The 25,398-nt window shown below is 33.6% G+C and overlaps 2 protein-coding genes and 1 pseudogene across 2 annotated transcripts; 1 reads left to right on the top strand and 2 right to left on the bottom strand.

The window, feature by feature from the left end:
* Positions 1 to 6,394: 6,394 nt before the first annotated feature.
* Positions 6,395 to 8,020, top strand: LOC111370487 (UPF0481 protein At3g47200-like). The gene has a single exon (XM_022992209.1). It carries the CDS (start codon positions 6,658 to 6,660, stop codon positions 7,966 to 7,968), a length of 1,311 nt encoding a protein of 436 aa, XP_022847977.1. The 5' UTR covers positions 6,395 to 6,657; the 3' UTR covers positions 7,969 to 8,020.
* Positions 8,021 to 9,317: 1,297 nt separating this feature from the next.
* Positions 9,318 to 11,471, bottom strand: LOC111370497 (annotated as a pseudogene).
* A 5,707-nt stretch (positions 11,472 to 17,178) lies between these two features.
* On the bottom strand, positions 17,179 to 18,847 carry LOC111375354. The gene is made up of 3 exons (XM_022998157.1): positions 18,493 to 18,847; positions 17,837 to 18,436; positions 17,179 to 17,723 (listed from the first exon to the last, which is right to left on the bottom strand). Exons 1-3 carry the CDS (start codon positions 18,845 to 18,847, stop codon positions 17,179 to 17,181), a joined length of 1,500 nt encoding a protein of 499 aa, XP_022853925.1.
* Positions 18,848 to 25,398: the final 6,551 nt, after the last annotated feature.

The raw sequence follows: 25,398 nt of genomic DNA, 5'->3' as shown, positions 1-25,398 counted from the left end.
GAGTGTTTTAGATAATTTTAATGAGTGTTTTTGTATTGCGATGCAGGTTGATGAAATTGAAAGAAATAAACAAAAGTTGGCGAAATTGAAGAAAAATGACCAATTTGTAAGAGATTCAAATTTCAGGGACTAAAATGCAAATAATCAAAACTTGTACGAACCTCACGAAAAAGATCCGAGAGTGTTAGGAGTCAAATGCATGAGGAAAGATGTCAAAGGGATCAAATTTAGGCAAAATATGATCACAAATCAATTTCCAACCGAAAAGTTACGCTCCAGAATTTTAGACTCACATTGAGACCTGTTTTTGACAAATCAAACGATCGAGTTGGAGAATAATGTCTGAATCAAAATTGTAGCTCTTTGAGTTAACTTTTCAATGCATCTTAAATCACCTCAATCGGACATTGGACAAAGAAGTTATGTTAAAAATACTGAAAAGTGTGCAGTCTGTCATTTCTGACCGAACCAAACGCCGAGGCGCCCAATCTGGGCGCTGCAGTGCCCATGAATCTGAATTTGAGCAGCAAGCCTGGTGCCGCAGTGCCCATATCGACACCGGATGTGCAGGAAAACACGTCTTTTATATTTTTGGAATCTTTTCTTGGCCCAATCCAACCCTAATTCGTCCAAGATCCCAACATACTATAAATACCATTCAAAAAACCCTATTTTGAAAAAGAAGATGAGGGCCAAACACAACAATTGAAGGGGGCAAGATTGAAGACAATTCATCAAGGGCAATGAGGCATGAAGAACATCAAGGGAATTTCCAATTAAAAGCTTCAAAAGAGGTTTTCTTTCTTTTTCTCTTTATGTTATTCATCAATTTATTTAGATTTAATTCTTCCATCATGAACTAAACATTAATTCTAGGGTTTGATGTAACATCCTTAGACATGTTTTGATTCCGATATAATTATTTTATTTAATCTTTCTGCTTATTTATTTATGTTGATTCTTGTGTAATACTTTCAATTAACTGGCCACTAATTGAATGATTGATACTTTAAATTTCGGTGCTCGAGAGAGACAAATTTAGGTGTGATCTAAGACAACATAACCTAGATTTTGTAGGTTTCGAGAGAAAATGCGATATCTTTGAGGCTTGTTTAAATTAAGAACAAAGTGCTTGATGATTTTTATGTTTTAGTTCGGAATAGAGATATTGAAATTAAAATATAGAAATAGATTCTATTTGACTCTCTCGAGAGGGAAATGAAATTAATTTAGTGTTCTTGCCTATAAATTTTGGAAACATTGATAGAAATAGTTATAACGGTTGAAAAACATTGTCGATAGTACGGTGAAATCACTCCCTATGCATTCATAATTTGATAAGAAACTTTTCAAATTGCCCTTATTTACTTGCATCGTTCATCTCATTTAGTATAAAACATCGTGTTAAATTTTGATTTTCTAAATAAAGTGAAAGCTGAAATAATTATAGTACTCAAAATGATTTAAATATCAATCAATATGGGTTCGACACTCTTACTCTAATAGTATATTACAAAAGTTGACATCGTACACTTGCAGTATAAATCATGTTGCATAAAACGTGTGACAGTAGATATTAAAGCTAAATACTCACAAGTTTTTGATAACCAAGGTAAATTTGTAGGACGAAATTTTTTAAAGAGAGGAGGATGTTATACCCAAAATATTTGTACAATATATTATGAGGGATAACTATACGTTTTGAAATTTTAGGGTGACTAAGCAACTTAACCATTTTCTAGGATCTTGTGTTAATATTCCTAATAATTGAATTTATATGAGTTTCACATAAAATTAAATTTGGGACATCTATTAAATTATAATTGAATTATCTGATATGAAAGTATTTAAAGAAGGTTAGAATTTTATCATACCTATGAAAATAAGATTTTTAACGAAATTAAAATTTAATGTTTGGATATGTGTTGAATTATTATCGGATGATTTAATATAAAGGTGTTTAGATAAATTTAGGATTTTAAAATATTTATACTAGAATATTATCCTCATGTAATTAAATTTTATTTGATAAGGTTGTTTGTTGAGAGTCCAATTTAAATTCGAAGTATATCATTATCATTATCACACCTATAAATATCCTCTTATTGTGCACTTTAATTCATGCAAATTTAGAGAGGTAGAAAGAAAGAAAAAAAACGTATGAAAGAAAGAGAGAGAAAGGAAAGAAAAGAAAAGAAAATTTTTCGGCGTGTTTGAGATTCGTTCGCCAGAATTTTCAATCCTAAATAGCTCAAGCACACAAGGAATTTAACGAATAGGTATGAATTTCTCTAAATACCGAGTGATTTTGTGTTTTCACTTTTTAATGTTTTAAGCTAAGTATTTTATGTGCTATTATGTGATCCAAACTAAAGAAAGATGTTGTGGGAAACACCATGGGGGCACTAATATGTAGATCTACACGAAAACCAGCCACATGGTTAAATACCCTAAGTGGAGATTGAGAATGAGTATGATTTAAGTGAGAATGAGACGATCAGTTTTTTATCCTACTAAAAAAGTTATGTTATGTAAGTATTTTACTTGCTTTTCATATTAAATCATGAAAATACTGAGATGAAATCTATACTGAGTATATTCATATGCTCATTCCATATTTTAAATTATTTTTACAGACATTTGATGGATCGGAGTTGGAAGTTGAAACCGCTGACAGAGTCCGTGTTGCTAGATCAAGAATTTAAGATTTTCTTTTAATATTTAGTATATAGCTAGAAAACATTTTTTTAGTTAAATTAGAATTTTTTTTTTAAATCAATGTTGAATTTTTAAAAAATAAGTGCTAAATTTATATTTCATTAGTGGTTTAAATTTATGTGACTTTTTATGAGACAAAAAATAGTTTAGTGTATTCCGCTACGTTTCTTCAAATTTTTTTATATGTTATAATGCGTCAATAAACTTTTATAATGGTTAAAGCGATTATTCAAGTAACCTCTGGTGCATAGGTTTTGGGGCATTACAGTCTTACTATTTCCAAACACGTTTTTGTAATTTTATGATGTTTGCCTAATTTTATAGATAATATGATGACGATGAACATTATATTTTGAAATTTAATATTAATTTTACTTTGATGTTAAATATTTGTTTAGCTTGATTGATTGTTAGGTTATTAATGCTTTCAGTTACTTGATCAATAATTGAATGAATTCGTGATTCTTTTTCTTGAGGGAAGGAATAGGAATTGTAGTAAGTAGTAACAATCTGACAAAAAATAAATAAATATACCAATATGTTTTGCATGACATGGTTGTATGTGGAAATATATTTAACATTACTCAAGAGAGATTATTAAATAAAAAAATTGATCGTACAAATATAACAAGGTTATATGTGGAAATATATTTGACATTAAAAGGGAAGAATATAGGGAATTTCATTTATTCACATTCTTCGTACAAATATAGGGAATTTCGTTTATTCACTCAAGAGAGATTAATTAACTTTAATCCATTTTCATTTATTCACACTCTTCGTACAAATATAACAAGGTTATATGTGGAAATATATTTAACATTACTCAAGAGAGTTTATTAAATAAAAAAATTGATCGTCGAGTCTAAATAATTATTGTCAATTACTTGGGTTGATATTAAAATGGAAGAATATAGGGAATTTCGAGGTCCTATTGATTTTAGTTAAAAGAATGTTCATAAACGCTTTGTGGTTTAGTTTAACGCTTTATATTTAGTTAGTTCATAGAGTTTGAATATTCAATCATAATCACCATACAATTTTGCTATTTGAGTTAAAGTTAATATTAAGCAAAATATGAGATCCTCGCGAAAATGATAATTCGGACTCTTAGATCAATTTATTACTTATTATGCTTCTCTGTACTTGTGTGAGATTTTAGCATAACATGGTTGGCGTGAAGTACTAAATATGTTTAAGCAATATATAATAAGATTATAACTCTTTTTCTTCTTTAATATATAAATAGCCCCTATTTAATAGGGATTAAAATCATATTTTTAGTAAATTTTAATAAAAAATTGATAAAGTTGTGGATCAATATTTGGTTAAAATTAATTGTCGATTTTGGTTTTGAATAAAAAAACAGGAGCACAAATGATATTGTTTACTTCACTTCACTATGTTTGAGACGTTGACACTAATCTCCACCACTTGATAAATGAAAATTTCATTCTTATATATCTCGATTTTCTATTATCTTGACAAAATACGAAAGAGTGATTATAATGAAAAAAAAAAAAAACACTAATCTATCAAGATATTTTAATAACTTGCAGTTTCACACCTTGCTTGGTGTGTCTGTTGTGTTTGATTATTCCTTGTGTTTAGCATGTTAATATTCCAAACTTGTGATGATGATGAAAAAAAAGAAAAAAGGCACCAAGTGGGAACAAATCATATTACAATTCCAAGCTTGTTAAAGTTGCTTAAAATAATTCTATTTGTGTTATACACAACACTAGGATTCGCACGAGATACATGTAAAAGTGTATATAATACGATTGTAATCAATTATAACACTAGGATTTGCATGAGATACAAGTTAAAATGAATTTTGACAAGACGCTTTTACAACGATTATGCTATATGTATATAATGATTTACATATAAATGATGTAGTGAAATATGATTGGCTCATAATTTTTTCAACAAAAAAAAACTTCTCTACCGTCTTTTTGACATTTCATCTATATATAAACCATTTTGTAAATCTATTATATACACCATCTTTTTGTTGTTTAAGTCGAACTTTAATATTTTACTGAAACTCATCGAGAGATCAAGTCACATCCTTTTAGATAGTTTAATGGAACTTATTTACTTGTTAACTCTAAGTGCTAACCTTTGTTCTACGGCCGTGTTACAATTTCTTGTGAACTCTACTAACAAGTTACCAAAATATTGTATCTTAAGCTCATTGTGCTTCTGGTCAAATTAAATATTTCTTGAGTTTGTAATCTTGCTCGACTTTACAATGTACCAAAGAGTATACAATATCATACTCTAAAAATGGAGAAGAGAAGCAAAAGAGGAAAACATTATAATGGAAGAAGAGACAAAATTATAACTCTGGATGGCTGGAAAGATAAAATTTTATTCTGAAAAGCATAATCTTTACTATGTAAAATTATTCTATGCTTATCATTTGCTCAAAATTAAGTAGGAAGTTTTCTAAAGTGATTTACAAAATTAAGTTTGTCTAAGAGATTCCCTTCTTATGACATGTATAAATATAAGACTAATTCATATGTCATACAATAACAAAACATAATTTTCTTATTACTCCAACACTGTACTTTCCAAGTCTATGCACAACATAAAAATGCAAGGCTTACCCTGGGAGCGAATGGTAACATTTTCCTTAAAACTTTTTTACTTTGCGTTTTTGTCTTTTATTGGTTATCATAATGTCCGATTGTTAATATAGGCACATTTTACTACTAGCTAATTAATCTTAATCCTTATTGCTTATTAATTAATACTGTGTTACACAAAAAATAATCATAAATTGTTCTTTCAAGAGAGTGTTATATATAAAATTAAGTCCTTTAAACGAGAAAATAATATATACGGGATACAAAAAGTCTCGGCAATTTCTAAATCTAATTTCATTGTAATTTCATATACGTAACAATTCTCCACCAAAATTCTAGTTCATTCACATAAATTCTCAATATGAAAGATGGTACATATTTGTAAGTTAATTATTTTAGAAAATAGATAGGTCTGTGTAGGGCATAGTAAAAAGGTTGGCCCAAAAAAAAGTTTTAGTTCATCCCAAGTGGAAACTTTATCTCTACTTGCTCTACCCATTGTTTCGACTATTGTTTTTGCTAATTGACTTAGTATTGTGTTTTTGTTTTCATTGACTTTCTTTTTCATAATTTTTTTTTTCAATTTGATGGCTGGGCCTATAAAAGAATAATTTATTTTGTGGTTATTAACAGCCCGACCTGAGATACGAATCGAGTCGGATCGATCTAACTTAAGTGGTTATGGTGCAGTAATGGTAAGACCAAAAATTTGGTGGTTCGGTGATGATTTTGACCCAATCGAACCGTTGCCAACCCTAAATTTAGGTTCTATGAAAAAAAAAAAAAAAAGTGTGTGTGTGTGTGTGTGTGTGTGTGTGAACTAAAAGCATGTGTAACCAAAATAAAAAATGAAAAATGAAAATCTAAGCTTTACCAAACATTCAACCCGATCTTTTTGATATGGTAAAATATTTGGTATCAATTTTATAATGTAAAATTTGTATCTATACTTGATAGGAAACCAATGTCTTGTTAATTTTAAATAATGAAAGACTATAAATTTTATTTTGTTCGACTTTCACCATCCTATCATCAAATCTCCACGTTGATGGCCTATATGCCACTGATAATTGCTTGATGTTGGTTGTTTGATGTTGTCATCAAGTTCATTTATCATTAAGTCTTAACATGTGTATCATTTTCGTGTACAAATGTATAATATCATATTTATTCAAACTGTAGTATCAACAAACACGACGCTTTACCAAAATTTCCAACCTAATAATATGTGCAGACGCAATTTCATGCTTGCAACAAAATTAGAGTGGATGAGTGGTTAATCAATATAAAGAACTATGTTGAAGACACAACAAAGAAACAGCGAATAGAAAAGGTTCCATCAATGCTGCGTGAGGTTGAATCCAACAAAAAATGTTATGTTCCTCTCGTAGTTTCAATAGGCCCTTATCATCATGGAAATCCAGAGCTCGAAGCAGTAGAGAAGCTAAAATTTAAATTTGCAAATCAATTCTGCCTTGCCTGTGGTGATCAAATATCTATCAATCAATTATATGCAGAGGTGGCGAAGGTGGCTGACAGTGCCCGAGAATACTATGAGGAAGGCACAACTACATGCTATGACAATGAATCGTTCACCAAAATGATGTTTCTTGATGCCTGCTTTGTGCTTCAATATATGTACATCTTAACAACGATAAAACCAAAAGAAGAAGATCAACTACCCACAATGAAGAGTTACCTCAGTGCTTTTGTGTGGAGGGACTTGTTCTTGCTAGAGAATCAAATTCCTTTACTAGTACTAGAAGTTTTGTTGAAATCCAGGTTCGGAGATAATACAGAGTTGATTTCGGATTTCCTTGACCTTTTCCCAAGGCCACCTGAAAAAACTTCATGCACTAATTTGGTCAAGAAATTTGTCAATAAAAGCTGCTGTGATGCGGTCAAGAAATTTGTCAATAAAAGCTGCTGTGATGCGGTCAAGAAGTTTGTCAATGACCACTGTCCTGGTGGTCAAACAAACGACAAAAGAAAATTACAATTGGATGCAAGCCCTCACCTTCTAGACCTAATGAGTAAACATCTCGCCGGCCTAGCTAAGCCTAATCATAAAGAGGGAACCATGGATGAATCAGATCAATGGAATTCCTATCGTTCAGTAACAGAGCTCGAAGAAGCGGGAATTCGTTTCAGAGCAAGTAAAACTCATTGCGTTACTGATGTAATGTTCAAAGATCACCTTGTTTATGGAACTATGATGCTCCCTCCTTTGTTCGTTGATGATACAACAAAACCTTTGCTATTAAACTTAGTGGCTTATGAAATGAGTCCTAATGGCCCTCATGATTCTCACATTACGTCATACATTTGGCTAATGGATTCACTCATTGATCATGCCAATGATGTTAAAGAGCTCCGAAAGAAGGGAATTCTTGTCAACAATCTAGGCAGTGACGAACACTTGGCCACACTCTTTAACGAGATAGCTGATGGTTTGGTACCTGATCCTTACGCATATGCATATGCTAAGGGGAAGATTGACACGTATTGCAGGAATAAATGCCGGTATTGGATAGCTGAATCGATGCACAAACATTTCAGCAGTCCTTGGACCGTCCTTGCCTTTCTAGGTGCAATTTTTGCCCTTGCCCTTAGTACGGGGCAGACATATTTTTCTGCTTTTCCACGATCCTAAGGAGACAAGCATCTCCTACAAGGAGAAGCTCTTCATTTGCAAATGTTTTTTTTTTTTTTTTTTTTTAAATTTTTTTTTTTTTTTTTTTTTTTTAACACTGTTCGTTTGGGTTTTTTTGTGTGTTGGTTTTTTTTTACTATTCATTTGGGTTTTGTTGTGTACTTAATGAACTCCTCGTATGTTGTTGTAATGAATAACATTTAATTGAAGATATTAACAAATTATTCAAAAGAATCATCCTTTCTCTCATGTAAATTTCCTAAAACTACCGTTTTTTATAGTTTTCATCTTGTGGAAATTACATGCTACGGGACCAGATTTTGGATCACTTTCCATTTTTTTTCCAGTTGAACCGACGAGCCCAATTTGATTCTAGGATAAAATTTCTCTCCACTTAGTATGTCACTGTCCATTTAAAGCAATCAAAATAAATTCCTATTTTTGTGGTATTGTATGTGATGTGCATGTTTAATCAGACTATTTGTTTAATTCCCTAATCATTGATTTTTACTGTAACTAATCCTGCAAGAGGCGGAGCAAGAAATTAAATCAAGTGAGGGGCAAGATTTAACTGCATTAAAAAAACAAAAACAAAAACAAAAACAAGGCAATACTACAATAGCATTATGGATGGATATGTTGAGAATAATGGAGTACTGAGATCGTCAATTCAAGGATCTTCTGTCTGATAATGAACAAGCCTTAATGTCTTAAATTACGATATTAAGCCTCTTGCCATCTTCCGGGTAGAGAATTCTAGGTGTAGTGTAACTAAAAAGTATATCCATATGGCAGAATTAGTATAGCTGTGAAATGAGTTTTATAATACTAAAGAATTTTAGTTGATCGAGTGTTGAGAAAGACAATATATACAGTATACATGCCAATGTTTCAGTAATTACAACATTGGAAAGGAAATATTCTAGGACTACAGCGGAAATATTCTAGGACTACAGCCAATTTTTGGGTGATTGCTTATTGTCTTGCCATGTTGTCTGGTAGTTTTCAAATGTACACCAGATTATTGCTACAATCATGAGAATCTGTTCTATGAAAAAGGAGAAAAGGAAAAATATGTTTTAGATTTCCAGAGGCTTCATGATTTGGGTTGCATTTAACTTGGAGATGAGGCAGAAATACGTCCACCGGAAAACAAGTTGAGTCTGACCGGGAGAGTATTTTTTTTTTCTTTTTCTTTTTCTTTTTTATTCTTACTAACTTGTGTTCATCTTTTATTTTTCACTTTTTATACTTAGGATTGTATGGAGATAATAGAGACATGACGAAATTTTGAAGTAGAGAAAATCCAGTAGACATAGCAGGCAGAGAAAATGAAATTAACAGCTTACTAAAATGATACCGATGGACTTAACTGGCACAAAAAATTACACTTCTGTATGGAAAGATATGATTATATGTTCTGTAGTTATGTACAATGATAAGCTCAGTCAACATAATCCTTCACTCAGAAAGAGGAAACTCAAAAAAGATGCGATGAAAAGAAGCTAACTCGTACTGCATTTACTTAAAAGGTTAAAGCAATAAAGAGATATCGCACCTAGGGTTGACATACAGGGATGAAAATTGTGGGCTCTCTGTCTTTATCTTTACAGAAGGAGCAGTGCCTTTTGCCATGATCTCTATCCTAGAAGTATTGTTGGAATGAGCAAAAAGAGAGCCCGAAAAGTATGAGATGTATAAGAAATAGCCCAGGTGACAAGAATCCATGCCAATGACGAGGTTTCAAGTCGAAAAAAGCATTAAAAGACCTTCGGGTGGCTTGTAAATCAAGCTTGAGAAGAATGTCCATACCAAAACAAAAGAATTCGCTTAGGCGTCTACTTTCTATTGGCCAGAGTCATTGCCAATAGTTTGCCACCATATACCCAGTCAACGGGTGCACCATCCCAGCTGTACTGCCAATCCCAGCAACTCTCTGAGGTAAAACTGGAAGACGGCCCCCCATTGGAATTACACAATGCTCTTCCTCTTCAATGCTTCTAATATTTATACCTAAGTGACTCAGCCGAGCTACCATTCATTCCTTAAGTGTCATCCACAGGAACTCCAGGACGAGCTACAAGGGATGTTTCTTCAAGGAATATTCTTTTCGATGAAAATAGCGTTGCACAGAGAAAAGTTGGAATCTTGCTATTTCTCTCCTTCAGCTCTTTATTATTGTTGAGATGTGAGTCATTCCAATCCATGAAAACCATTTTATTTACATCAACAGGGTGTTCTTCCACTTCTGCTCAAATCCTGTAAGCTATACAAGGCTTATCATACTGTGCAAGACATCTGGAAAATCCGGTCGCATCAAGAACCACAGCAGCAGCCTGAATGGTAACACCATCATCGCAAATCAACAAAGATTTTGATTCCTAGTGAGTTACTTTCACAATCTTAGCTTGATGAAATTTGACGCCATTCAAAATGAATTTCTACATCATTTTCGATTTCAGCTGGTTCCTGTTAGCCTCCCACGAGGTCTATCAAGATCTTTAGTTGTCTTGTCGTCAATGAAAACCATAGCACCCGACCAGGAGGCGTCAAGACAATCCAACAAATCCGTGCCCTCAAATTCATCAACCCAAACAACGTAATTATTGGGGCCATATCAATTTGGGTAAAGGATCAATCGAGCAAACTCATAGCCCAGCTTCTGAAACATGCTGTGCGACCGCTAGTCCTGCAGGGCCACCACCTACAACAGCTAGATCCACCACAAGGCCCTTAGAAGGATCATACATGGGAATCTCAAATTCAAAATTTTCCTGGTTTCAGGCACAAGTTCCAAAAGGGTACTAGAACTGGCGTTAACACAAACACTTTTCCCCAATTTTATATGTTCTCTTTTCGAATCAAACCTAACGTCCTGATTCTGAGGCTTCAAGGAACCAAAGGCGCTAACTTTATTTGCAAACCCTTGACGTGGGTGCAAAAATTTTAGCTTATTATGAGTTTTAAAAAAATAATAATAATAAATAAATTTCAAATGGGTCGCTTAACTCTCGAAAATGACAATCAAAATTCCACGAATTTCTTGGATTCTCAAAGCAGAGCTATCAACTCATTGCAATAATTGATGAACAAATTCTGCATATACAAGATTTAAGGCAATAAATAATGGTACAAAAGAACTGGAGAAAATAAAAATCTCATAAAAAATATTCAATAAATCCCCTGTCAACCAGTTGTGGAATGTGACCAGAACTGCATCTTTGGCATGAGTAGAATAGTTTTGAAAAATAGGCGTTGCACCATCCAACTTAGCTGTATTTAACATTGATTTTCCTTCATCAGCGACGAACAGAAACCGGAGTATCTTAGCTGGTTTAGGTCCCCTTTTCCCTGGGAGTCCCGAGAGTTCCACGGTTTTATCTTCTTCTTCCTCTACCGAAGAGATCCCAGCATCATAACGTCTAAACAACGCTAAGCTCCCATTGATGGCCATTATATAAATAAAATAATAATAATAAAAAATTAAATAGTAAAATTTTGAAAAATATGCGGTTGAAAAATAGAAAAGTCTTGAATTTACTTGCATTATGTTTTAACGGGTAAATGTGTAAATGAAAACGACTATTAAAAAAAAAAAAATTAAAAAAAAGGCCCATCAAATATGGTTTAAACCTCATTTGAGGCCCCTTTTTGGGTTTTGGCCTAATGATTTTTGAGAAAATTGTAGCAGCGGTCCCTAACCTTTTATTTTTTGCAAACCTTACTCTAATTTTTAATTTATGCCAATCACAGTCCCAAATTTTTCAAAAATATGCATTTGAAATCCAAATGGATGGAAACCGTTCATCTGATCGTTAGTTGACCAATAAAATTGAATTTTTACCAATTTAAAAGGATAAAAAGACAACTTTGCTATTTAACCCTATAAAACAATCAAAATAAATAATTAAAACAAAATAAAAATAAAAGAAAAAAACTATTCACCTCCAACCCCATCCCATTGCCGAATCCACCTAAACAAGACCTTCGCCTCCGTCGAACACCGCTATCCATAGGGTTGAGATCCGAAGAGCGCAATTTCTCCTTCAAAATACTCTCCGTCATGGAAAACAGTGACATCTCGTCCACCACCATCTCCACTTTTTCCTGCTCCAACCTCGATCGACCTTCCCTCCAGCATCATCACCCACTCACACTAACTGCAAGAAAAAGAAGAGAAAATAAAAGAGGAACGATTTCGGCGTCTTCTCCAATTTCTGAGAACTCCGAAACAAATGCGAATATATAAATTATTATATCCTTGGCGATGAATATAAGAGTAGAAAATTTAGTTATACTGTGGTGTAGACGGAGAGTGCCATTGTGCACGTAGCGGAGAAAAGGGAGAATGATAGTGCAACGAGTACAGCTACTGGCTCACCTCTAGTGGGTCACCTCTATTTGGAGAGTTGAGGCGGAGGTCTTGTTTCAGTGGATTTGGGCGGTGGTTTTGGGTGGGGTGAAGAAAGAGGCGAATAGTTTTTTCCTTTTATTTATTTTTATTTTGTTTTAGTTATTTATTTTAATTGTTTTATAGGGTAAAATAGCAAAATTACTCTTTTACCCTTTTAAATTGGTCAAAACTTAATTTTATTGGTCAACTAACGGTCAAATGAACGATTTCGATGCGTATATTTTTGAAAGGTTTGGAACTGTGGGTGGCACAAATTGAATGTTATGGTAAAATTTGCAAAAAAAAAGTGAAAGATTAGAAATAACTGCTACAATTTTCCCATGATTATTTGGGAAAATGTGGTAAAAAAAAAGCTTTAGGTATACGTGTAAAATTATTTTATGAAAGAATGTGCGATTGAAAATGAGTTTGAAAAAAATAAGGTTCAAACATGGGCTAAATGTATTTGATCTATGTTAAATGAATAGACACTTGCACTTTTGTTTTGTTATGGACTTGTATTACTTTGTGAGTTGTAATTTGTGAACTCTGATGAGTTTGTGATATTTAAATTGTATTATATTTGTAACCTGTGACTTTTTATTTATATGACCTCTAACTATTGTGTAACTTGTAACTGCATTTGTGAATTGAGACATGTAGTATGTGTGTGACCTATGACTTCTGACATTTAATGTGCATGTGACCTGTCTCATTGCTACTTTCATATGTAAATTTTTATGGATCACCAAGCACAATGGCCTTCAATACTCTTGCTATGACATCGCCTGTAACGATCCAAAATTTAAAGATTTGGAATCGTTACCAAAAACATTTATTTCGTAATTAAATAAATGATGTCAAACATTCTATGGAAAACATAATTAACTGAACCATGTTTCAAACATTAAATTTCAAATTTAACATGATGATAAAATTGAAATAACGCAAAGAAAAATAAATAAATAAAACTTCCTAATCATGTTACTCAGAATTTATTTATCTTGAATTCCATAATTTCTGGCATCACAATTCCACCACACCGCTCGCCAACAAACGACCCGTTCTAATCATCATATCATATCTTTAGAACCGGTAAGAGCTCATGTCGTATCATATCATCTCTTTGGTACCGGGTTGCCATTTCAAAATATCATAATCATATCATAACTTTTATGAGTATAACATTTATCAACATGAATAAATAATTTAAACGAGACGAACCACTTGCACATCGTAATCCTACATCGTAAGATTGAATAAATTCTTGAAAGAAGAAATCCAAAATTATGTTCCAAATCTTGTAGTTCTTTCTTGGCTGCCTTAGAGTGAAAACTGCCTTTCGGGACCCTTTTTGTTCATTATTTATGCTGGAAACAATTCCCAATTTGAAACTGCCGTCTACATATACATATGCTGTGTGGAGTATTTTGGTGCAAATAGAATTCTAGAGTGGTGAAAACGTGTGCCACAAAAAACTTGGATAAAGGCTTCAAATGATAAACTTATCCAAATAATTTAGGAAGACAGTTAAACATTTCTTATCAACGTGAAACGTGGCTAGTGGTGGAAAGTTATAATATATATTATTTGTGATTAGGATGGATTTAACACTAACCAAGTGGAAGGCTCAAAGACAAATACCCATTAAATTAATTAAAATACTATAAAACATCAAATTCTTTAAATGTCAATATCTTAGGCTTAAATTATCCAAATCAACTTTTTCTTGAGCCTAACATGCATGATTAATTACGATCTATCCAACGCGCCCAATATTCATATACAAATTATTACTCCGTCAATATCTACATTTTAACCCAAATGAAATTGAAATTTGCTATATACATTTTAGTCCCTAACTTTTGGAAATATTAAAATATAGCACACATAACTTAAATTCTATTTTATGAATTTTCGGGACATTACAATCTCCACTCCTTAAAATATTTTCGTCCTCGAAAATTTACCTTGGCTAATCGAAGAGCTCTGGATACTTGGTTCTAAGCTCTTCTTCCTTCTCCCATGTTGACTCTTCTCGTCCATGATTTCGCCATTGCACTTTGATCAGGGGAACTTCTCTGTTTCTGAGTTGGTGTACTTTTCTTTCCAGAATCATCGTTGGAATTTCTTCATATGATAGATCTTTTTGTACCTCCAAAGTTTGGTAACTTACCATATGATTGGGATCATGAACATATTTTCTAAGCATCGAAACATGGAATACATTATGCACTGCTGCAAGTTCAAGTGGTAAGGCAAGTCGATAAGCTACAACACCAATCCTTTAGAGAATCTCGAAAGGTCCAATAAATCATGGTCTCAACTTCCCTTTCTTTCCAAATCTCAATATACCCTTCATTGGTGCTACCTTTAGAAAAATCTTGTCGCCCACTTGAAATTCTAAATCTTTTCTTCTACTGTCAGCATAACTTTTCTGACGGTCTTGTGCTGCCTTTATTCTTGTTCTAATTTTATCAACTGCCTCAACTGTTCGTTCAATGATTTCAGGACCCAAAATTCTGCTTTCCCCGACCTCGTCCCAATGGATAGGGGATCTGCACTTTCTACCATAAAGGGCTTCATATGGGGCCATACCTATAGTGGCTTGAAAACTATTGTTGTAAGCAAACTCTACTAAAGGTAGGTGTATTTCCCAACTCCCTCCAAGATCCAGAATACATGCTCTCAACATATCTTCCAGAGTTTGAATGGTTCTTTCTGATTGTCCATCCGTCTGAGGATGATAAGCAGTGCTAAATTTCAGTTTCGTCCCCATGGCTATCTGCAAGCTTTTCCAAAATTTAGATGTGAACCTCGGGTCTTTATCTCAAACAATGGTGACTGGAATTCCATGCAATCTGATAATCTCTTTGATGTATAACTGTGTGAGCTGTTCCATGTTGAAGTTTACTTTGATGGTAGAAAATGGGCTGACTTTGTTAGACGATCCACCACTACCCAGATAGCATTGTGACTTTTTGTTGACCTCGGGAGGCCTACCACAAAGTCCATCGTTATGTGTTCCCACTTCCATTCTAGAATATCCAACGGTTTCAGTAGCCCTGTTGACTTTTGATGTTCTGCCTTGACCTGTTAACAGATAATACATTTTTCAACGAATAGACCAATTCCTCTCTTCATGTTTCTCCACCAAAATGTATCTTGGAGATCTCGATACATTTTCGTACCACCTGAATGTGCGGAATACGGAGTAGAGTGAGCCTCTTCCAATATCTCATTTCTTATACTTTCATCTTTAGGTACACACAACCTTCCTTTAAAAGTCAATACTTTATCTACAGATACCTCAAATCCTATACGCTTGTTTGTACCAATCTCAGCTTTAATCTTCTGTAAAAACAGATCCTTATCCCGTGCTTCTTTAATTCGATCCCGAAGAGTTGGTTGAATCATAAATGCTCTTATTCTTGCAGTAGTCTGAGTTGGCGGTGTGATAACTTCCAATCTTAGTTTCTCAAAGTCCCTTATCAAGTGTTCTTGCACCGTAGGTAAAACTGCTAACTGCGCTCCCGTCTTTTTGCTTAAGGCATCTGCAACTACATTAGCCTTACCCGGATGGTAATGAATTGTGCAGTCATAATCTTTCACTAACTCCAACCATCTCCTCTGCCTCATATTCAGTTCCTTTTATGTGAAAAAGTATTTGAGACTCTTGTGGTCTGTATAAATTTCACACTTCCCACCATAGAGATAATGACGCCATATCTTTAAGGCGTGAACTACTGTTGCAAGCTCCAAATCGTGTGTTGGGTAGTTTTGTTCATACTGCTTTAACTGTCTCGAGGCGTAAGCAAACACTTTTCCATGTTGCATCAATGCATAGCCTAAACCTTGTTTGGAGGCATCGCTGTAAATCACAAATCCATCAGAGCCATCTGGTATCGTCAATACAGGAGCTGAAACTAGTCTCTGCTTGAGTTCTTGAAAACATTTCTCACATTTTTCTGTCCACTGAAACTTCAGCCCCTTTCTCGTCAGTTGGGTATCGGCCCTGCTATTTTTGAGAAGCCTTCAATGATTCTTCTATAATGACCAGCCAATCCCAAGAAACTGCGAACTTCACCGACATTGCTCGGCCTTGGCCAATTTGTTACTGCTTCTACTTTTGTAGGATCTACTTCGATTCCTTGGGCGGTGACCACATGACCAAGGAAACCTACATGATCAAGCCAAAATTCGCACTTCTTGAATTTGGTATATAATTTCTCATTCCTCAAGGTTTCAAGTACTACTCGGAGTTGTTCCTCGTGCTGTTTCTTGTCTTTGGAGTACACGAGTATGTCGTCAATAAATACTATGGCGAATTGGTCTAAGTATTGATGAAACACTCTGTTCATGAGATCCATAAATACAGCTGGAGCATTGGTCAAACCAAAAGGCATGACAGTGAATTTATAGTGTCCATAACGAGTCTTGAAAGTAGTTTTTGGTATATCACTTGCCCTAATTTTCAGCTGATGGTACCCTGACCTCAAGTCGATCTTTGAAAACACTGTAGCACCTCTTAACTGGTCGAATAAATCTTCTATTCTTGGCAGCGGGTATTTATTTTTTATGGTCAAATGGTTTAATTCCCGGTAGTTAATGCACATCCTCATACTTCCATCCTTCTTCTTCACAAAAAGTACAGGAGCTCCCCAAAGAGATACACTTGGTCGAATGAAACCTTTCTCCAACAACTCCTCTAATTGTAACTTCAATTCTTGAAGTTCTTTCGATGCCATTCGGTACGGGGCCTTGGATACTGGTGCTGCTCCAGGAACCAAATCAATTGTAAATTCCACTTGCCTATCTTATGGAATGCCTGGTAAATCTTCTGGAAATATGTCTGCAAAATCTTGCACAATGTTAATATCATTAACAGTCGTTTCTGGATGTTGGGGACTGGTGATATTAACTAGAAATCCTTGACATGACTCTTTTTTCAACATCTTTTCCGCTTGAATAGTTGATACAAGACTAGGCAAAGACTTGAACTTTGCTCCAAAGAAACGAAATTCTTCTTCTCCCGATCTGTGAAACAATACTTCTTTCTCGTGACATCGAATGGTCGCATGATTAAGTCCCAACCAATCCATGCCCAAAATAACATCGAAATTTTTCATCTCCAAAAGGTATAAGTCTACTTGTAATATTTTCCCATCAATCTCTAACTTTATAGCCTTAGTCATCCGATTTGTACAAAGAGTTCTTCCTGAAGGGATGCCAACCTCTAATTCATAATTCGTTTTCACACATGCAAGGTTTAACCTAGCGACGAAGGATGTAGAGATAAAAGAATTGGTAGCCCCAGAATCAAAAAGTATGTAAGCGGGTACATTAGATAATAACAGAATACCTGTTTGTAATTATAGTGTTAGACTAGCAATTAAGGGACAGAGATAAAATAATGTATGGTCATAGGTAAAAAGAACATAAGCACGTATGTTGAAAATATTAATAGTAAGATACCTGCAATCACATTCGGATCCTGCTCCGCCTCATGCTGATTCAGTGCAAAAACTCGAGCCTTTGCTTTCTTATTCTTGTCTTGATCATCATCTTTCCTCTTTGGAGGCTCTGTGCAGTTGAGAGCAATGTGTTCGGGTTTACCATACCGGAAACACATGTTCTTCCCAAGTAAACATTCACCCCTGTGGAGTTTATTACACTTAGGATAGGGTGTAATACTCCCACTCGTCCCACCAATACGAACTCCTGTGCTTGGCCTTTTATTGTGCCAGTTATGTCTGTTCTTACCTTGATCACTCCACTTCCTTTTCCCCAACGACTCCTTGCTCTGCTGGGCATACTGTTCAAATGAGATCCTCTGATATGAAATAGCATGAGCCCTCTCCAACATTTCACGATATGAGGTGAAACGATGGGACATAATGATCATGCCGATCTCAGGGCGCAGTCCATTCTCGAACCTCCTAATTTTCTTAACTTCTGTATCCACCAAGTGCGGGGCATACCTTGAGAGCTGCTCAAACTGTCTTTCATAATCAGTAAGTGACATGTTCCCTGTCTGAGCTGCAGAAATTCTGATTCCTTGAAGTCCCTCAAAGCCTGTGGGAAATATATTGCCATCACTTCGTCTTTAAACTGCTCCCAAGTCAGATTACGTTGCTGCTCTTCCATCCTTGTACGTGAAACAGATTCCCACCAGTGACCAGCTGCTCCAATCAACATAAATTCTGCGCATAATACTTTCTGTGCATCCGCACAAGCAATGTGTCGAAATATGGGCTCCAGGCCTCTTATCCACTCTTCGACAACCAGTGGTTCAGAATTACCGTCAAAAGTGGAAGGCTTGTACCTACCAAACTGCTCAACCACTGAGACAGCTCCAGGGGCAAAATGTGGTGCATTCTGCTGTGGCGGTACATTTTGTGGTGGAGGTACTTGATTTTGCCTGCTCAACTCTTGTATGGCTCGTAGTAAATTGCGCATCAAATTCGTATGAGTAGGTGGTGCCATTTCCTAAAATTTAATATGAAGTTACGATCACATTTCAGCACTAAGTCTATCACGTTATACTTATTTTTATCGTAATACATATCATCAATTTAGTGGGAAATAAAGTGCATGTCTTAAAGATTTAGAAGTAGGCAATCTAAAATATTGAAATTATTGAAAACATCTAACTGCATTTATTTTCTTACTCTTTTACATACCTTAGAGTCGTTGGAGGGTGGTTGATTGATGGTCGTTGAGTGCCAAAGATCATTCACATATTTAATAACTTTAAATTATTATTATCGTTAAATTCATAAATTTTCATAAAAATATTAACATTTAACAAATTGCACAATGAAACAATTAAACATTTTATTACACGTAACATTTAAAACGTGTAAAATCCAATGTTTATATATATACTAGCAAATGCAATAAGTTCGACTAAACTTTTCTTATTATCATAATAATTAATTTTTAAACTTAAATTCTTTAATTCTTAAAACGGAAAGTTGGGCCGGTTACAAGTTTAATGATGCATTATTGACTTAATTCAAATAGTTACATCTACCTAATAGTCTTCTTATATCATGTCTATTAATGGATTAATTAAAACCAACTAAACTTTTGAGACCTTGCCTATGTTGAAAAAAAAAAAAAAAAAAAGATAAAAAAAAGAAAAAAAAAAAAAGGAAATCATTTGGGATTTTTGGAAAATTTATTTGAAATAACACCAATCAAGGAATCTTTAAAACTTTCTGTAGTTGCAATTTCATCATTTAGTTCAGGTGACATAGCATGTTAGAATCAAAATAACATGGCGATTGAAAATCAGTAATAATTAATTAAAAATTATAAACATGTCATTTAATCCTATTTTATCTTTTGAGGCATTAACATCTTTTGCTCTCATTCTACATTCCCATTTGGTCACAATTATATATATATATATATATATATATATATATATATATATATATATATATATATATTATATATATATATAACATTACTCAATTAAACAACTAACAATTAAATATTCATTACACACGACATTTAGAACACATACATACATACATATACATATTTATATGTATTTTTCATTTAAAATAATTTTCAAAATTTATTTTATTTCATTTTATTTACTTATTTATTTTCATTATTTTCATTATTATTATTTTAGAAGTAGCTAATGGGTCTATTTCGCACTTTTAGATTAAAGAAGAATAGGCTTCAAACTTTATGTAATAACCAAACGTGAAACAAAACACTCAAACACCCCTTTGAATTTATTTATTCATTTAGTTATTTTATATATATATATATATATATATATATATATACCTGAATCCAGAATTTAAAAAAATTTTTTTTTAACCACTTGTTCTTTGCTTGAATTCTTTTATGTAGATAAAAGTATATTAAATCAATATTAAAGGAAGGCTCTGACAGTCAATTCAAACATACCTAAAGATTATAAATTTCATTACCTACTTTCTTTATTTTTAAGAAAAGCACTTTTAATCATAACAGTTATGTCACAGTTCACATTATACAGTGATATGTGAACCATGACAATCACTATTCACGTCTCTCCATTTACTATATATATATAAATTTATCTACAGGAAATTAAACCTATGCTCTGATACCAAACTGTAACGACCCAAAATTTAAAGATTTGGAATCGTTACCAAAAACATTTATTTCGTAATTAAATAAATGATGTCAAACATTCTATGGAAAACATAATTAACTGAACCATGTTTCAAACATTAAATTTCAAATTTAACATGATGATAAAATTGAAATAACGCAAAGAAAAATAAATAAATAAAACTTCCTAATCATGTTACTCAGAATTTATTTATCTTGAATTCCATAATTTCTGGCATCACAATTCCACCGCACCGCTCGCCAACCAACGACCCGTTCTAATCGTCATATCATATCTTCAGAACCGGTAAGAGCTCATGTCGTATCATATCATCTCTTTGGTACCGGGTTGCTATTTCAAAATATCATAATCATATCATAACTTTCATGAGTATAACATTTATCAACATGAATAAATAATTTAAACGAGACGAACCACTTGCACATCGTAATCCTACCTCGTAAGATTGAATAAATTCTTGAAAGAAGAAATCCAAAATTATGTTCCAAATCTTGTAGTTCTTTCTTGGCTGCCTTAGAGTGAAAATTGCCTTTCGGGACCCTTTTTGTTCATTATTTATGCTGGAAACAATTCCCAATTTGAAACTGCCGTCTACATATACATATGCTGTGTGGAGTATTTTGGTGCAAATAGAATTCTAGAGTGGTGAAAACGTGTGCCACAAGAAACTTGGATAAAGGCTTCAAATGATAAACTTATCCAAATAATTTAGGAAGACAGTTAAACATTTCTTATCAACGTGAAACGTGGCTAGTGGTGGAAAGTTATAATATATATTATTTGTGATTAGGATGGATTTAACACTAACCAAGTGGAAGGCTCAAAGACAATTACCCATTAAATTAATTAAAATACTATAAAACATCAATTTCTTTAAATGTCAATATCTTAGGCTTAAATTATCCAAATCAACTTTTTCTTGAGCCTAACATGCATGATTAATTACGATCTATCCAACGCGCCCAATATTCATATACAAATTATTACTCCGTCAATATCTACATTTTAACCCAAATGAAATTGAAATTTGCTATATACATTTTAGTCCCTAACTTTTGGAAATATTAAAATATAGCACACATAACTTAAATTCTATTTTATGAATTTTCGGGATATTACATCGCCTACTTCTTGTTGGACTTGTTTGTCTGTGAACAGATCACTCAGCTCGCCTAAATTCATAGGCATTTAAGTGGATCCAACACCTAAATCAAATGAAGGAGTTTGAATAAGATCTTGATATGGAGGTTCGTTATCAGATTCCATCTTACTCTTGCTTTTCTAATGTTTTATTCTTCTATACAACAAAAATTTAAATGTCAAAATTAAACTAACGAACGGGAAAAAGCTTAGTAATCTCACAAACTTACTTCTTCAACATTTTCAGAATATCGACCAATTTGCACTCTACTTGTTTCAGTCATTTCTTTAGAATTTCCTCAATAGAACATGATACGATAGCAATCACAGAATCCTTAAACTAGTTCATATTCGACCTTCTCCCGAAGAAATCAAATTTAACATCTCTTTGAGAGCGGATAATATCATTCATTTGTTGATTTCTATCCAATTTCAATGCTAATATTTGAGACTTTTCATCATCTAGCTCCATCACCAACTCTATGTTTTTTAATTGTATAGATATTGAACTCCTTTTTGAATTTCTCAAATATCTATCAAAATACTTTCTCCAGTAGCATGGATTTAGGTTATCAAATGATCCGGTTATTTCCAAGTATGTATCATCCGCTGTGTTATCCGCCATCTCTGTGGTTGCTTAAACCTCTATCTCTCTAATGAACCCTCAACACAATGTATTGCTTGTGGTTCCATTGGAGAATGGACACCACATGAAGTCTTTTAGCGTCTTAGTGGGAGGTTAACAAATTCGTCATCAATGTCATTTGATTTTCGCATTCTTCTACCTATATTCAGTAGCAGCAATGTTGTAGATTTCTGACCTGATGATTGAACATTTGCACTTGTGCCTGCATGAGTACTCAAGTGATTGTGACCTAAATTCTCCTGGAAATGCACTTCACATGGAAGATGTCGTGGTTGTGATTTGGTGTGTGGTACACCACTCATATATGGTATCACCATATCCATGCCCAGCGGATCAATTCCATTTACTTCAATCTATTACCTTAAAAGCATTAAAAATACTTAGCATAGCAAATAGAATTTTTTGAATGACATTGCAACTATATTAGTCACAAATACATTTAAAAACTTACATCAAGATTGGGGAAAAAATAACTCTTCTTCCAATTTAGCATCCAAGGGATGCTTATCCGATATCCAATTCTTGATGCCAGGGTACCTACTTTGCATCATTGTGGTCATAGATCATTAAGACTTGGTATTGACTCATATAACCAACCCTGGAATGCTACTAGAAAACCTTTAAGCTTGTAATGGATAGATTTATTGCTCAACCCTTTTTCACATAACTTATAGCCATCTCAAACAATTCTTTCCTCCACGGAAACATCTCCATGGCCTCAAAATCTTTGACAAGTGCAAACAAATAATGCTCAACCACCTTTTTTGTACAACGTGGAGAACACGGCAGAACTCATGCAATAAAAATCGGATAAATCTCCCCGCAACTTTGAACCACATCTCCACGAGATTCAGTTGCTGACCCTCCATCAACATAAAGTAGTGTATCAATTGTGATTGATACAATTTCATAGCAATCCATGTAGTAGGAGAAACACATATCTATCAAAATCTCCCTTCGTGCATCATTGAATTTCGATGCAAAATTAGTTAGAACATTTTTTGCCGCATTGATTTTAATTCTTCTCGAAAATCAAAGATCTTCGAGGATAACGTATTGCCAATCCTGCAATCGAATATTCAATAAAATGTACGTCAATATCGAATAGAAAATGATAAAAAGGCTCAAATACTAGCACAACATTCAGGTCACATACATAGATAAAACATATAAAAAAAACATAGAGAAAACTATCTCGAATAACAAAGATATTTAAACACTTACATCGGGATTCGAAAAGAACTCTTCTTCCAATTTAGCATCCAGGCGATTATTATCTGATATCCAGCTCAAGATGTAAGGGTACCTACTTTGCATTGTTGTGGTTACTAGACTCTGAATTGATTCGTATAAACAAACCTGGAATGCTACTAGAAAACCTTTAGGCTTGTAATGGGTTGATTTATTGCTCAATCCCTCTTTAACATAACTTATAGACATCTCAAACAATTCTTTCCCCTATGAAAACATCTCCATGACATCGAAATCTTCAACAAGTGCAAACAAATAATGCTCAACCACCTTCTTATACAATGTGGAGAGCGGGTACAATATTATAAACAACAGTTTATCGAACATCTATTAGAAAAAGACACACATCTCTAACGTCTTCAGTTGTCACAATTTTTTGTTGACTAAAATATTTGTCATTTGTACTTGATGGTATTGATTTAAGTTTCCTTCTATTATCGTTGCCAATATATTCGAGTCTTGTAACTAAGCAAAACATAAGAAAAAAAGGGGGATAAATCTCTCTCAATCTTGAACCACACCTCCTCGAGATTCAGTGGCTTAATCTCCCTTAACATAAAGTAATGTATCGATTGCGGTTGATACAATTTCATGGCAATCCATATGATAGGAGAAACACGTATCTACCAAAATCTCCCTTTGTGCATCATTGAATTTCAATGCAAAATTAGTTAGAACATTCTTTACCGCATTGATTATAATTTTTCTCGAAAACCGAAGGTCTTCAAGGATAATGTATTGCCAATCCTGTAATAGAATATTCAATAACACGTACGCCAATATCGAATAGAAAATGATAAAAAAGGTCAAATACTGGCACAACATTCAGGTCACATACATAGATAAAACAGATAAAAAAAAAACATAAAGAAAACTATCTCAAATAACAAAGATACTTAAGCACTTACATTAGGATTGGAAAAGAACTCTTCTTCCAATTTAGCATCTGGGGGATGATTATTCGATATCCAACTCATGATGCGAGGGTACCTACTTTTCATTGTTGTGGTTACTAGACTTTGAATTGATTCGTATAACCAAACTTGAAATGCTACTAGAAAACCTTTAGGCCTATAATGGGTTGATTTATTGCTCAATCCCTCTTTCACATAACTTATAAACATCTCAAACAATTCTTTCCCCCCACGAAAACATCTCCATGACATCTTAATCTTCAACAAGTGCAAATAAATAATGCTCAAACACCTTCTTATACAATGTGGAGAACAGGAACAATATTATAAAATACAGTATATCGAACATCTACTAGAAAAAGAAACACATCTCTAACGCCTTCATTTGTCACAATTTTTTGTTGACTAAAATAGTTGTCATTTGTACTTGATGGTATTGATTTAAGTTTCTTTCTATTATCGTCGCCAATATACTCAAGTCCTGTAACTAAGTAGAACTAAAGAAAAAAGAGGGGATAAATCTCTCTCAATCTTGAACCACACCCCCTCGAGATTCAGTTGCTTAACCTCCGTTAACATAAAGTAATGTATCAATTGTGATTGATACAATTTCATGGCAATCCATATGATAGGAGAAACACGTACCTATCAAAATCTCCCTTTGTGAATCATTGAATTTTGATGTAAAATTAGTCAAAACATTCTTTGTCGCATTGGTTATAAAAAGGCTGAAATACTGGAACAACATGCAGGTCACATGCATAGATAAACGTGTAAAAAAACATTGATAAAACTATTTCTAATAATATTCACTACGAAAGTGCAAACCGCAAGTGTACGGTCACGTTCAAGTATAAATTGAATTTTTTAGTCCGAATTGTCAATTATTCGAGAAATGTTTACTTTCAATTACACAACTTCAATTAATTTAATTCTAATAATA

Source organism: Olea europaea, chromosome 2, assembly GCF_002742605.1.
Source record: "Olea europaea var. sylvestris chromosome 2, O_europaea_v1, whole genome shotgun sequence".
NCBI lineage: Eukaryota > Viridiplantae > Streptophyta > Magnoliopsida > Lamiales > Oleaceae > Olea > Olea europaea.
The sequence above is the reverse complement of the archived record's forward strand: the minus strand, read 5'-3'. Positions and strand labels throughout refer to the sequence as shown.